Source organism: Macaca thibetana, chromosome 19 (assembly GCF_024542745.1).
Source record: "Macaca thibetana thibetana isolate TM-01 chromosome 19, ASM2454274v1, whole genome shotgun sequence".
NCBI lineage: Eukaryota > Metazoa > Chordata > Mammalia > Primates > Cercopithecidae > Macaca > Macaca thibetana.
This window is the reverse complement of record NC_065596.1, coordinates 33,028,028-33,040,313: the sequence shown is the minus strand read 5'-3', so window position 1 is coordinate 33,040,313 and position 12,286 is coordinate 33,028,028. Positions and strand designations below refer to the sequence as shown.

Below are 12,286 nucleotides of genomic sequence, written 5' to 3'. Positions count from 1 at the left end.
TATTACCCAATCCACTCCTGACATTAGAAAAAGCTCTGAAAATTAGATTCTGGCCTTCAAACCCCACAGCAGAACTTAATTAACCTCGCCTTCAAGGTGTATGATAATAGAGAAGAGTTGCAATTATTTGCCTCCGCTGTGAGAAAAACCCCAGCCACATCTCCAGCACACAACAACTTCAAAACACCTGAACTACAGCAGCCAGGTGTTCCTCTGGGACCTCCTCCCCCAGGATCTTGCTTCAAATGCCAAAAATCTGGCCACGGGGCCAAGGAACGCCCACATCCCAGGATTCCTCCTAAGCCATGTCCCATCTGTGTGGGACCCCACTGGAAATTGAACTGTCCAACTTGCCTGGCAGCCACTCCCAGAGTCCCTAGAGCTCTGGCCTAAGGCTCTCTGACTCCTTCCCAGATCTGCTCGGCTTAGTGGCTGAAGACTAATGCTGCCTGATATTGCCTTGGAGGCCTCCTGGACCATCACGGATGCTGAACTTCAGGTAACTCTCCCAGTAGAGGGTAAGTCCATCCCCCTTCTTAATCAATATGGAGGATACCCACTCCATGTTACCTTCTTTTCAAGTGCCTGTTTCCGTTGCCTCCATACCTGTTGTGGGTATTGATGGCCAGGCTTCTAAACCCGTTAAAACTCCCCAACTCTGGTGCTAACTTGGACAACATTCTTTTATGCACTCCTTTTTAGTTATGCCCACATGCCCAGTTTCCTTATTAGGTCGAGACATTTTAACCAAATTATCTGCTTCCCTGACTATTTCTCGGCTACAGCCTCACCTCATTGCCACCTTTCCCCCCAGTTCAAAGCCTCCTTCGCGTCTTCCTCTCATATCCTCCCCACCTTAACCCACAGGTATGGGAAACCTCTACACCCTCCCTGGGAGGGAGAAACATTACAAATGTCATGATTGTGGCAAGGTTTTCAATCAAACTTCATCTTATGCAAAACAGGAGAATTCATACAGGAGAGAAACCTCACAAGTGTGATGATTATGGCAAAGATTTTACTTCACGTTCACACCTCATTAGACATCAGAGAATTCATACTGGACAGAAATTTTAAAATGTCATCAATGTGGCAAGATCTTCAGTCTGAGGTTCCTCCTTGCAGAACATCAGAAAATTCACTTGGGAGATAATTGTTCCAATGCAATGAGTATAACAAACCATCACGCATTAATTGACATTAGAGTCAATTCAGCATTGACTTGAGTTTGAGTTGACTTAACATTGAATTCAAACATTAATTGACATTTAAGTGTTTCTATTAAGAGGACTGGGCCAGGTGTGGTGGCTCATGCCTGTAATCCCAACACTTCAGGGGGCCAAGACGGGTAGATTACTTGAGGTCAGAAGTTTGAGGTCAGCCTGGCTGAGAAACATGAGCCACTTTTCCCAACCTGTTTTTTGTTTCTTTGACAAAAACGGATAAGGATTATTACGGGTTCTGTGTTGAATCTAAATCACATTGGGTTAAATAATTATTTAACAGTATTGATTTTTCCAATTCATCAATATGTGTTGTATCTCTCTTTATATAAAGTTTTTAATCATTTTGATGAATGTTTATAGGTTTAAAGGTACAAAGTTCTCACCTTTTTACGTTTATTCCTAAGTATTTCTTACTTTAAGATCTCTAGCAAATGAAAGTGTTTTTAAATTTTATTTTATAATTATTTATTAATGTATCAAAATTCAACTAATTTTTGATGCTGATAATTTATTCTGTAAATACACCGAATGTGTTTATTAGTTACAGTAGTATTTTGGTTGACTATTTATGATTTTTTTACACAGAAGATTACATCATCTACAAACTAATATAATTTTACTTCTTTCTGATTTGGATGAGTTTCATTCGTTTTGCTATTTAATTGTTCTGGCTAGGACAGCCAATATTTATTGAGTAGAAGGAGTGAGAGCATTTTTGCATCATGTGAAATTCTACAGGAAAAGCATTCCATTTTCCCTGCTTGACCAATTCCATTTCTGCATTGGTCATTTCATGGATGCTCTTTCTATTGTTGAGGTAAATTTCCTTCTCTATTTTGTTTTGGATATCCATGATGACTGGATGTTGAATTTTGTGAAATGCTTTTTCTCCATCTATTGAGATGATGTGGTTTTCACCTTTCATTCTGTTCAAGTGGCATATCACATTGATTTGCTTGAGTATGTTGAACCATCCTTGCATCCCAGAAATAAGTGGCACTTGAATATCTACAATCCTTTTTATATCCTCTTGAATACAGTTGCCTGTACAAGGGGTCCTTAAGAAGTTCATGGAAAAATACATATTATGAGAAAATTGTGCATAAATTTCACACCCTTTACACCCAAATGAACTGATACAAATCTGTTTTAACATGTCTGAACAGGCTCTAGTTTGAGGCACTCAGAAGGATAAGACATGAGTTTGAAAAGAGACTATATCAAAGCAGTACAAATTCTGCTAAAATTGAAACAAGAAAAAACATCAACTTTCTGATTAGAACAGATGAAGTGGGTCAGGCCTGTAATACCAGCACTTTCAGAGACCGAGACAGGTGTGGCATGTGAGCGCAGGTATTCAAGACCAGAATGGGCAACATGGCAAAACCCCCTTCTCTACAAAAAAAATCTAAAAATTATCTGGACATGATGGCATATGCCTGCAGTCTCAACTACTGTGGAGTCTGTGGTGGGAGGATGGCTTGGGCTTGGGAGGTCGAGACTGCAGTCAGCTGTGATCATGCCACTGCACTCCAGTGTAAGTGACAGAACAAGACACTGTCTCAAAAGAAGAATACTTATGGTAAAGTTTGGGTAGAGACATAATTAAATCATTAATCCTTTATGAAAATGTTATGGTGATGATGCCCCCCAAAAATCACCAGTTTGTAAATGGATAACTCATTTTGAGTTGGTACAAGACAATGTTGAAAGTGATGCATGGAGTGGCAGGCAGACCATCCACATCAGTTTTACAGACAAAAATTAATCTTATTTGTGCCGTAATGAAGAGGACTGACAGCTAACTGCTGAAAAAATAGGAGTTTGAGACCAGCCTGGTTAACATGGTGAAACCCCATCTCTACTACAAATACAAAAATTAGCTGGGTATGGTGGTGGGTGCCTGTAATCCCAGCTACTTGGGAGGCTGAGGCAGGAGAATCGCTAGAACCCTGTAAGTGGAGGTTGCAGTGAGCCAAGATGGCACCATTGCACTCCAGCCTGGGGAACAAGAGCAATACTCCGACTCAAAAAATAAATAAAAATAAATAAAGATGTCAAGCCCCTTCTTTTCTTTTTTTCACCATCGTAGTGTGCACTTGACTCTGCTTCTCACCATGTCCTCTCAAGAGAGTTTCAGGATTAAGAGATTCCTGGCCAAGAAACAAAAGTAAAATCATCCGATTCCCCTAGTGGATTCAGATGAAAACTGGTAATAAAATCAGGTATGACTCTAAAAGGGTACATTGGAGAAGAACCAAGATGGGTCTATAAAGAATTGCAGATGAGATAGCACACATATTTATGCTGTCTAAGCATCACAATCACGTTACCGTATCAAACTGAAAATGTCACCACTATCTGGAGAGTTGGACATTTTTTATTGCTAATGTATTTTTTCTCTCTGACTTTGTTATGAATGCATACATTGGCTGGGTTCAACAATAAATATGTGAGACTTTTCATTTCAAAAAGATAAAGTAAAATGATGTAATTCCATAGAGATCCATAATTTGTGAACTGCTTTTGGATTTTTTGAGATGGAGACTCCACTGGGTTCAGTGGATCACACCTGTGGTCCTGGCACTTTGGGAGACTAAGATAGGATGGTTGCTTGAGGCCAGGAGACTTCTGGGAATCTTCTCGTCTCTCCTAACCCACTTCATGATAGACCCTTGGACTTCACTGTTATGGAAAAATCTATATAAAGCAATATCAGTGTGTCAAAGCATTATGTCAGTCACAAGCTTGTGAAAGAAAAATAAAAATTGCTAAGCCAAAGAGAAAAGTCAAGCTGGGAACTGTGTCAGACAAACCTGCCTCCCATTTTATTCCTAGACAAGATAGCTACAAGTATTTAAAAAACAGTTACAGAGAGGCTGGGTGCGGTGATCACCTGAGGTTGGGAGTTCGAGACCAGCCTGACCAACACGGAGATACCCCGTCTTTACTAAAAATACCAAATTAGCCAGGCATGGTGGTGCCTGCCTGTAATCCCAGCTACTCAAGAGGCTGAGGTAAGAGAATCACTTGAACCCAGGAGGTGAAGGTTGCGGTGAGCAGAGATTGGGCCACTGCACTCCTGCTTGGGCAAGAGTGAAACTGTCTCAAAAAACAGGAAGGAAGGAAGGAAGGAGAAAAGCTACAATACTCCCCTCACTAACTGGGAACCTCAAGATCTTCACCCTAAAATAGTTCTGTTGAATTACTCCTTGGTAAGGTAAACTGATAGCTTATCTGCCCAAGCGTGGGACAGAACCCGTCCCTCTGCACACCTGAGACAAATGCCTATCCGATTGCTTCACCTGCCCTATTTATGTAAAAATTCAGAGCCACTGAACCAGACTAAGGCATAAGTGACTATCCTCTACTCCCTCTCATATATAAATTGTGTATTCAGTGGAAGGCTGATCAGTCACTCAAAGAATGTGATCATTTGTTATCTACCTGTGACCTGGAAGCCCCCAGTTCGTTTTTCCACCTTTCCAGACCGAATTAATGTACATCTATGTACTGATTGATGTCTCATGTCTCTGTAAAATGAGTAAAATCAAGTTACAGCCTGAACACTTGGGCACACGTCGTCAGGACCTCCTGAGGCTATCGGGGTGCATTTTTAACATTGGCAAAATAGATTTCTAAATTGATTGAGACCTGTTAGATACTTTTGGTTCACAAGCTCATGAACACAGAAAAAAAAAGACTAGCACAAAATCAGTTCCAGAATGACCGAGATGCCGCCATTGCACTCCAGTCTGGGCAACAAGAGAGAAACTGCGTCTCAAAAAACAGTAAAAGAAAAAAGAACTAGGTGTAATGCAAAACACTAAATCAGTTCCAATTTCTGAACGACTTCATATTTATTCAACATAGGGAAATGCTCTTCAACTTTGTGTGATTAGATTCCATTTGTGAATGATAGATTTCTAATATTTGATTAAAATAAAAACCCATGCTATGTAATTTTAGCCAATTTAAAGCTGCAGATAATAAATGATCAATTATATACATACATGAAACTTACTAATATTTCACTCAGTATTGCTATTGTTATGTTCTTGAGGCAGACGCTCAGTCAGATACATTACCAGAGATTGGTGTCGTCCATATTTGTGCTTAGGACTCTGTGGTACATGAGTGTATAAATTGTTAAACAGGAACCTAGGACAGCTAGAGCGTGGAGGCCATACCTGGAACAAGACTGGGGCGGGGCAAGAGGGAGGAGGCTGCCTGGGGGTCAGGCCATACAGCGGGAAAGGGCAGAACCAGAGGGTTATCGTCATCTTGGGGGCGGGGTCTGGAGGGGGTGTTGTTCTGAAGGGCGTGGGCCTGCAAGGGTCGGGTTTGGGCTCTCTCAGTCGGGCCCCGGATGTCGCCTACCGTCATCCTCTTGCCGGCCTGGACTAAATCCTCCGGGTTCTGATTGGTGGATTGGTTCTGATGTGCCGTGATATTACCCCTAATATCATAGACCTTTCCTGCCCGTTTCAAGTTAGTGTTTCAAACAATCGAAGGTAAAACAACATATTGTAGTGGGCCATCAGTACTGAACGCTGAATCGTTTTTCCTCTTAAGTAGAAAATGGTTTTTTTTGTTTTTTTGGTTTTTTTTGAGACGGAGTCTCGCTCTGTCGCCCAGGCTGGAGTGCAGTGGCCGGATCTCAGCTCACTGCAAGCTCCGCCTCCCGGGTTCACGCCATTCTCCTGCCTCAGCCTCCCCAGTAGCTGGGACTACAGGCGCCCGCCACCTCGCCCGGCTAGTTTTTTGTATTTTTTTTTAGTAGAGACGGGGTTTCACCGTGTTAGCCAGGATGGTCTCGATCTCCTGACCTCGTGATCCGCCCGTCTCGGCCTCCCAAAGTGCTGGGATTACAGGCTTGAGCCACCGCGCCCGGCCAGAAAATGGTTTTAATGTAAAGCGCCTTGTTTGAGCAGGTAGAGTCCTGGAGGCGGGGCGGGCGAGCTCCCCTCAGACTGGGGCAGCGTAGTGGGGAGGGGCAGGGACCTCCGTAAAGGGGTGGAGTGGGGGGCTGGTTGAAGAGGGGACTGACAATTAGAATCAGGAGAACTGCTTGAACCCAGGAGGTGGAGGTTGCAGTGAGCTGAGATTACACTCCTGGGCGACAGAGCAATACTCCCTCTCAAAGAAAAAAGAGTTTTCCTGTCAATAATTAGGAAGACTAAGCAGCCCCAGAGCTAAGACCTCATGGGATCATTGTTACTTCTTATGGAGTGATAAAGTAGACTTCCTCAAATTGTATCAGTCCATAACCAAACAAGTTGCTGCAGCCTATGCACTGGTCTTGAATGAAAACTGTCATGATTCTGCTAAAGATTCTCTGTCTTTCCCTGTATGTGAAACCTTAACGTCTCTACTTTGGAACGCTGATCCCATTCATCTGGAGTTGATGTTTCCAGGTGGCTGTCCTCAAGCTTTGTGTTCACGTAAACTCAATACTTAATCATATATTCTAAATTTTATTATTTACTGCTGACATCAGTTTCTGTTGGATTGCAGGCACCTGACCAGAGAGGGCACCTGTCGCTATGTTGTAAAACTCACACGTGTCAAAAAGGCACGGGTTGGGGTTTTCCCCCTCCCTCTGGATGAAGCTAATTAGTTGACACAGATGGCCACCTCCATTACCGGTGTGAGCCAGGATGAACTATGTGTGACCAAGGGTGTTGTTAAGTCCTCTTCCCTGAGGGCTGATTAGTGTTTATCTTGAAAACGTGTATTCAACGGGTTGTATAGAATAGCGAAGTTTCTTTGTCTCTTTTCAACCTCTCAGCTGTTTGTCTCTATTTTCCCATCATATTCTGGCTTAAGGCTTATTTATTAATAAAGTGGTTTTTATTTCTCTCACTATTATCGTCGTGAAGATGAGTTCTCATTTGGGAGAAGATTTTGTTTTGTTTTGTTTTCCATTATATTTTCTCAAAATTTAAAGAGTAAAATAAGGAATATTTTTGGGGCCAGGCATGTGGCTTATGACTATAATCCCAGCACTTTGAGAGGCTGAGGCAGGCAGATCACTTGAAGTCAGAAGTTCCAGACCAACCTAGACAACATAGTGAAACCCCGTCTCTAAAAATTAGAGAGGAGGTTTTTAAAATACAAAATTAGCTGGGCATGGTTGCGCGCGCCTGTAATGTCAGCTACACCAGAGGCTGAGACAGGAGAATCGCTTCAACCCACGAGACAGGGGTTGCAGTGAGCCCAGATCTCGCCACTGCATTCCAGCTTGGCCAACAGAGAAAACTGTGTCTCAAGAATAGAAAAAAGTAAATATAAAAAAGAAAATAAGCCAGGAGCGGTGGCTCACGCCTGTAATCCCAGCACTTTGAGAGGCCGAGGCGGGCAGAGCATTTGAGGTCGGAAGTTTGAGACCAACCTGACCAACATGGAGAAATCCCATCTCTACTAAAAATACAAAATTAGCAGGGCATGGTGGCACGTTCCTGTAATCCCAGCTACTTGGGAGTTTGAGGCTTGAGAATCGCTTGAACCCAGGAGGTTGCGGTGAGCCGAGATCGCGCCAATGCTCTCCAGCCTGGGCAAGTAGAGCAAAACTTCATCTCAAAAAAAAAAAAAAAAAAAAAAAAAGTAATAGATCTCTTACACAAATACGCTGGGACAACTAACTAGATATCCACGTGGAAAAGAATAATGTTGGATCCCTATGTAACAGCATCAAAAATGCTATTATAAAAAAAGGAAGAGAGAGAGACGAGGAAGGGAGCCCTGCGGGAGGGGGTGTTTGTCGAGGAGTCCAGGCCAGCCTTTGTCGCCCAGGCTGGCCTGGACTCCCAGGCTCAGCGATCCTCCCTCCGCTGCTTCCTGAATAGCTGGGACCTCAGGCTCCCGCTCCCGCGCCCGCATCCCTGCTGTGTTTAAGCCGCAGGTGGTGACCTCACCTCTCCTTGGCCTGAGCACTCCATCCTGCATCTCATGCAGTGACCTGAGTCTCTGAAGCTAAGCACAGGGTGGACTCTCTCCCAAGTGAGACAATAGAAAGGGAGAGGATTTCTATTTGGTTCTGTGGGCCGTCAGCATGAAATCGTACTTTTTGCCCAGGCAGGGCTTTGCATTTCCCATTCTAGTTTGCATCTTCGTTCCAGACAATTCCAGGGCTTTTGAATCATGCCTCAGCCTTCCTGGTCGGTCTCGCCTCCAAAACTCGAAAAACAGACGCGCTGAGAAGGAGGCTAAGAGAGGCACAGGTCCCGCCCTGGCCCCGCCCTCTGCCGGTTCTAAAGAGGAAAGTCTCTCCGCTTTCCGCCCCGCCCCTACTCCTCAAGGCCCCGCCCACCTCCTCCCGGCCCCCGCCCAGACCTGGCTTCCGTACTGCGTGCGCAGATTCGCGCAAACCCGGAAGCGGGTTTGGTGGAGTGAAGGTCACACCGCGGCGGTGAGTTTCGCTCTTGTATTAAGTCTGGGCTTACCAGGTCCCCTGCGCTTCTATACCTGAAACGTGGGGTCCCTACAGACCTGGAAATTCTCGCCCTTCTTCCTTCACCCAGGACAAATTGAGACGTCCCCGTGAGAGTCCGGATATCGCTTCCTTTTGGGTTTAAAGTCGCCCTGAGGCTGGGCCGGCCCGGTCTTTCTGCTATAGGGCAATGTTACACTTCCTGTCGCGTAGTTTTCCTGCTCAAAACCATTTTCTGACTCCTCCCGCCCCGCGCTTTTTAAAGTCCTCACCGGGGAGCTGAATTCCCTCCCTAGGCGCCTCCCACCCTCGCCTTGGTAGGCCGCTGGAGCGTAGCGCAGGGACCTCAGTCCCACGGAGGCCGCGTCCTCTGCCTGGTCCTGGAATCCTGCAGACCCCCACCCTTGTCTTAAGACGCCCCCACCTCCCTCCTCGTGCCGGGCCCTGCAGTTCCCCAGGTCTCCCCTCTGCAGTCACCGCTTCCCTGAGACCGCGTTGGGGAGGTTCCCGGGGCCTGTCCTGTGATATGGGGTGTTCTTGTCTGCCCAGCTCCAGCCACTGGAAAATGCGCTCCCCCGGGATGCAGGCTTCCTACTCCAAACCCTCCTGTGATTGTGTGGGTCAAGGGCTTCAGGAGACAGAGCAGTAGAAAACCTGAGACAGACAAAAGAAGAATGAGAAAGACCATAACAGATGGCAAAGTAGAGGATGGGTGAGGGATTTGCCCAGAGACAGCAAAAGTGAAGAGAAAACGATAAGAAAGCAGGAGGAGAAAAGCAACTGGAGAAATGTAGAGCAAAGCTAGATGTACAGAGAGATGAAGGACAGTAATGTAGGGAGAAGGGCAGCAAAGAGGGAGGCTCATCAGAGTGAGGGAGAGGAGGGATTTGGAGCCAGGGCAGACAGAGCAGAGTGGTGCTGGTGGCAAGGAGAACAGAAGGAGAACCACAGCAGGGAGGACACCTGAGGACTGGGGTTCCAGAGAGTGGGGACAGGGAGATATAACAGCGAAGAGAGAATGTAACAGGGAGAGCAGAGGAGATGCAGAGATGGGAGAAGAGACGGAAATATATCAAGATTGAGGATGATCGAACGATTGGGGAGAAGGAGCAGCAAGAAGTTAGGTAAGTTGCGAGGATGGAGTAGAAGAGGTGGAAGAGAAGGAATGGAGGGAAGAAGGGGATAAACAGCAGAAGAGGAGAGGGGTACAAAATGAGCAGAATCCCAGGGAAATTAAAGAAAACAAGAGCTAGAGAGAGAAGGGGAGAGAGATAGGTACAGAATTAGAAAGGGAAGCATAGTAATGAAGAAAGAGGGGCTGGGCGCAGTGGCTAATGCCTGTAATACCAGCACTTTAGGAGACTGAGGCAAGAAGATTGCTTGAGTCCAGGAGTTCAAGTCCAGCTTGGTCCACATAATGAGACACCCCCATCTCCGCCAAAAAAAAAAAAAAAAATTAACGGCATGATGGTACGCACCTGTAGTCCTAGGTACTCTGAAGGCAGAGGCAGAAGAATAACTTGCGCCCAGGATTTCCAGGCTGCAGTGAGGCGAGAGCATGTCACTGCACTCCAGGCTGGTCAATAGAGCAAGACCTGTCTCAAAAGAAAAAAAGGGGTGGGGGACTTTGGGTTTAGATGAGTGGGTGAGCTCATTGGATACGATTAGTTGTGACATGTTGACTTCTTTGTATATAATCTCGTAACTTAAAACTTGCTTAAATTATACAGATGAGATTGAGAGTTTTAAGAATCCTATCTATAAGATATGTACATTCTATAAATCTTGGCCTCAGAGGTTAGCTTCCACTTGGAATCCCTATTCAGCCAGAGTGGAGCGACTTATTCACTTCTGAGTCACTCTGTTCCCTTTTCCCAGAGTGGGGTAGGGAGTGGGGCAGTGAAGTGAGAAAAAAATTCCTTTCTGTTGTCACATAATTTTTAACTTAATTAATTAACTAATATTAAGAGACAGGGTCTGGCCAATTGCCTAGGCTGGAGTGCAGTGGCATGATCTCTAACTGCAGCCTGGTCCTCCTGGGCTCAAGTAATCCTACCTCAGCTTCTTGAGTAGCTGGGACCACAGTCATGAGCCACCAAAAAGCCCATCATTGTTTTTTTTGTTTGTTTTTTGGTAGAAACGAGGTTTCACTGTGTTCCCAGGCTGGTCTCAAAGTCCTGGGCCCAAAGTATCCTCCTGCCTTGGCTGCCCAGAGTACTGAGATTATAGGAAAGAGCCACCGAACCTGGTCTACATAGTTTTTTGATTTTTTGCTTGTTTGTTTGTTTTAGATGGAATTTACCAGCCTGGGAAAGGCTGAAGTACAGTGGCGTGATTTTGGCTCACCACAATCTCAGATTCCCAGATTCTCGGGATTCTCTTGCCTCAGCCTCCCAAGTAGCTGGGATTACAGACGCCCACCAAGCCCAGCTGCTTTTTGTATTTTTAGTTGAGACGGGGTTTCACCATGTTGGCCAGGCTGCTCTCGAACTCCTGACGTCAAGCAATCCGCCCGCCTTGACCTTTCAGAGTGCCAGTATTACAGGCATGAGCCACTGCGGCCGGCCCACTTTTTGTATTTTTAGTAGACAGAGTGTTTCAACATGTTGGCATGCTGGTCTCGAACTCCTGAGCTTAAGCAATTCTCCCACCTCAGCTTCCAAAGTAGCTGGGACCATAGACACAAAGACATGCACCATCATGCCTGACTACGTTTTTTTTTGTATTTTTGGTAAAGATGGGGTTTCACCATGTTGCCCAGGCTGATCTCAAACCCCTGAGATTAAACGATCCACCCGCCTCGGCATCCCAGAGTGCTGGAATGACAGGCACGAGCCACTGCACCAAGCCTCTGCATGGCGTTTGGTCAGGGCTGCGTCTGTGCCCTGAAGAGGTGCTCATTCCAGCCCAGCTCCCCACTGCTGCAGCGTGTGTGGACTTCTCCAGGAGGGTGCGGGAGTTTTCCTGTAGGAGTTTATTGTCTCTGGGGCAGTGGGCAGCACAGGGGACCATATTTCCTCAGTGTGGGGTCTCCTTTATATGTGTGGTTGTGTTACAGGGACGGGGTGTGTTGATTCTGAGCAATAAACAATGTATTTTTAACATTTAGGATTGACTGCTAAAGACTCTTGGTCCATGAGGAAGAAACCCGGAAGAGGAAGAGGAAAGCAGAGGAGTCAGGGATGGCTCTTCCTCAGGTGAGATGATATTCTCGGTGGATTGTTCTGTCTCCTTCCTTTCAGAAACGCTGGGCCTTGGAGTTGGGAATCTTCTCTGAGTCTGAAGCGTCCTGCCTGACAGGTTTGCTCGCACTCACCCATGCCTTCCCTCAGTCCCTCTCATCGCGCTTAGATTCCATCTCTCGTGACCCAGTGACATGAAGTTGGGAAGAGGCGGCACTGGGCATGGGCCTGGGAAGGGCTCACACCAGACATGGATGGAGATGGGGTGAGGGTCCCGTGGTGTCAGTGCTGTTGGGCAGCAGGGATTGTTCAGGGGCCACAACTGGATGTACTGTCAGCTCTCTGTGGATCAGGAGTAGAGCAGCTGCCAATGGAAGTCATCTATTTTTTTTTTTTTTTTTTTTTTTTTTTTTTTTTTTTTTGAGACGGAGTCTCGCTCTGTCGCC

The 12,286-nt window shown here is 45.8% G+C and overlaps 1 protein-coding gene across 9 annotated transcripts in view; it reads left to right on the top strand.

Moving 5' to 3' along the window:
* Nucleotides 1–12,286, top strand: part of LOC126943021 (zinc finger protein 611) — a 165,042-nt gene that overhangs the window by 131,829 nt on the left and 20,927 nt on the right. Inside the window, exons 1-2 of one of the 9 annotated variants that reach the window (XM_050771285.1) lie at nucleotides 8,558–8,637; nucleotides 11,768–11,855. The exons of 7 other annotated variants lie outside the window; for them this stretch is intronic. In XM_050771285.1, the coding sequence (XP_050627242.1) occupies nucleotides 11,841–11,855 (15 nt within the window). In that variant the 5' untranslated portion in view covers nucleotides 8,558–8,637; nucleotides 11,768–11,840. Of the gene's footprint in view, nucleotides 1–8,557; nucleotides 8,638–11,767; nucleotides 11,856–12,286 lie in introns of those variants that run through there. One more of the 9 variants, XM_050771286.1, reaches the window with a different exon arrangement.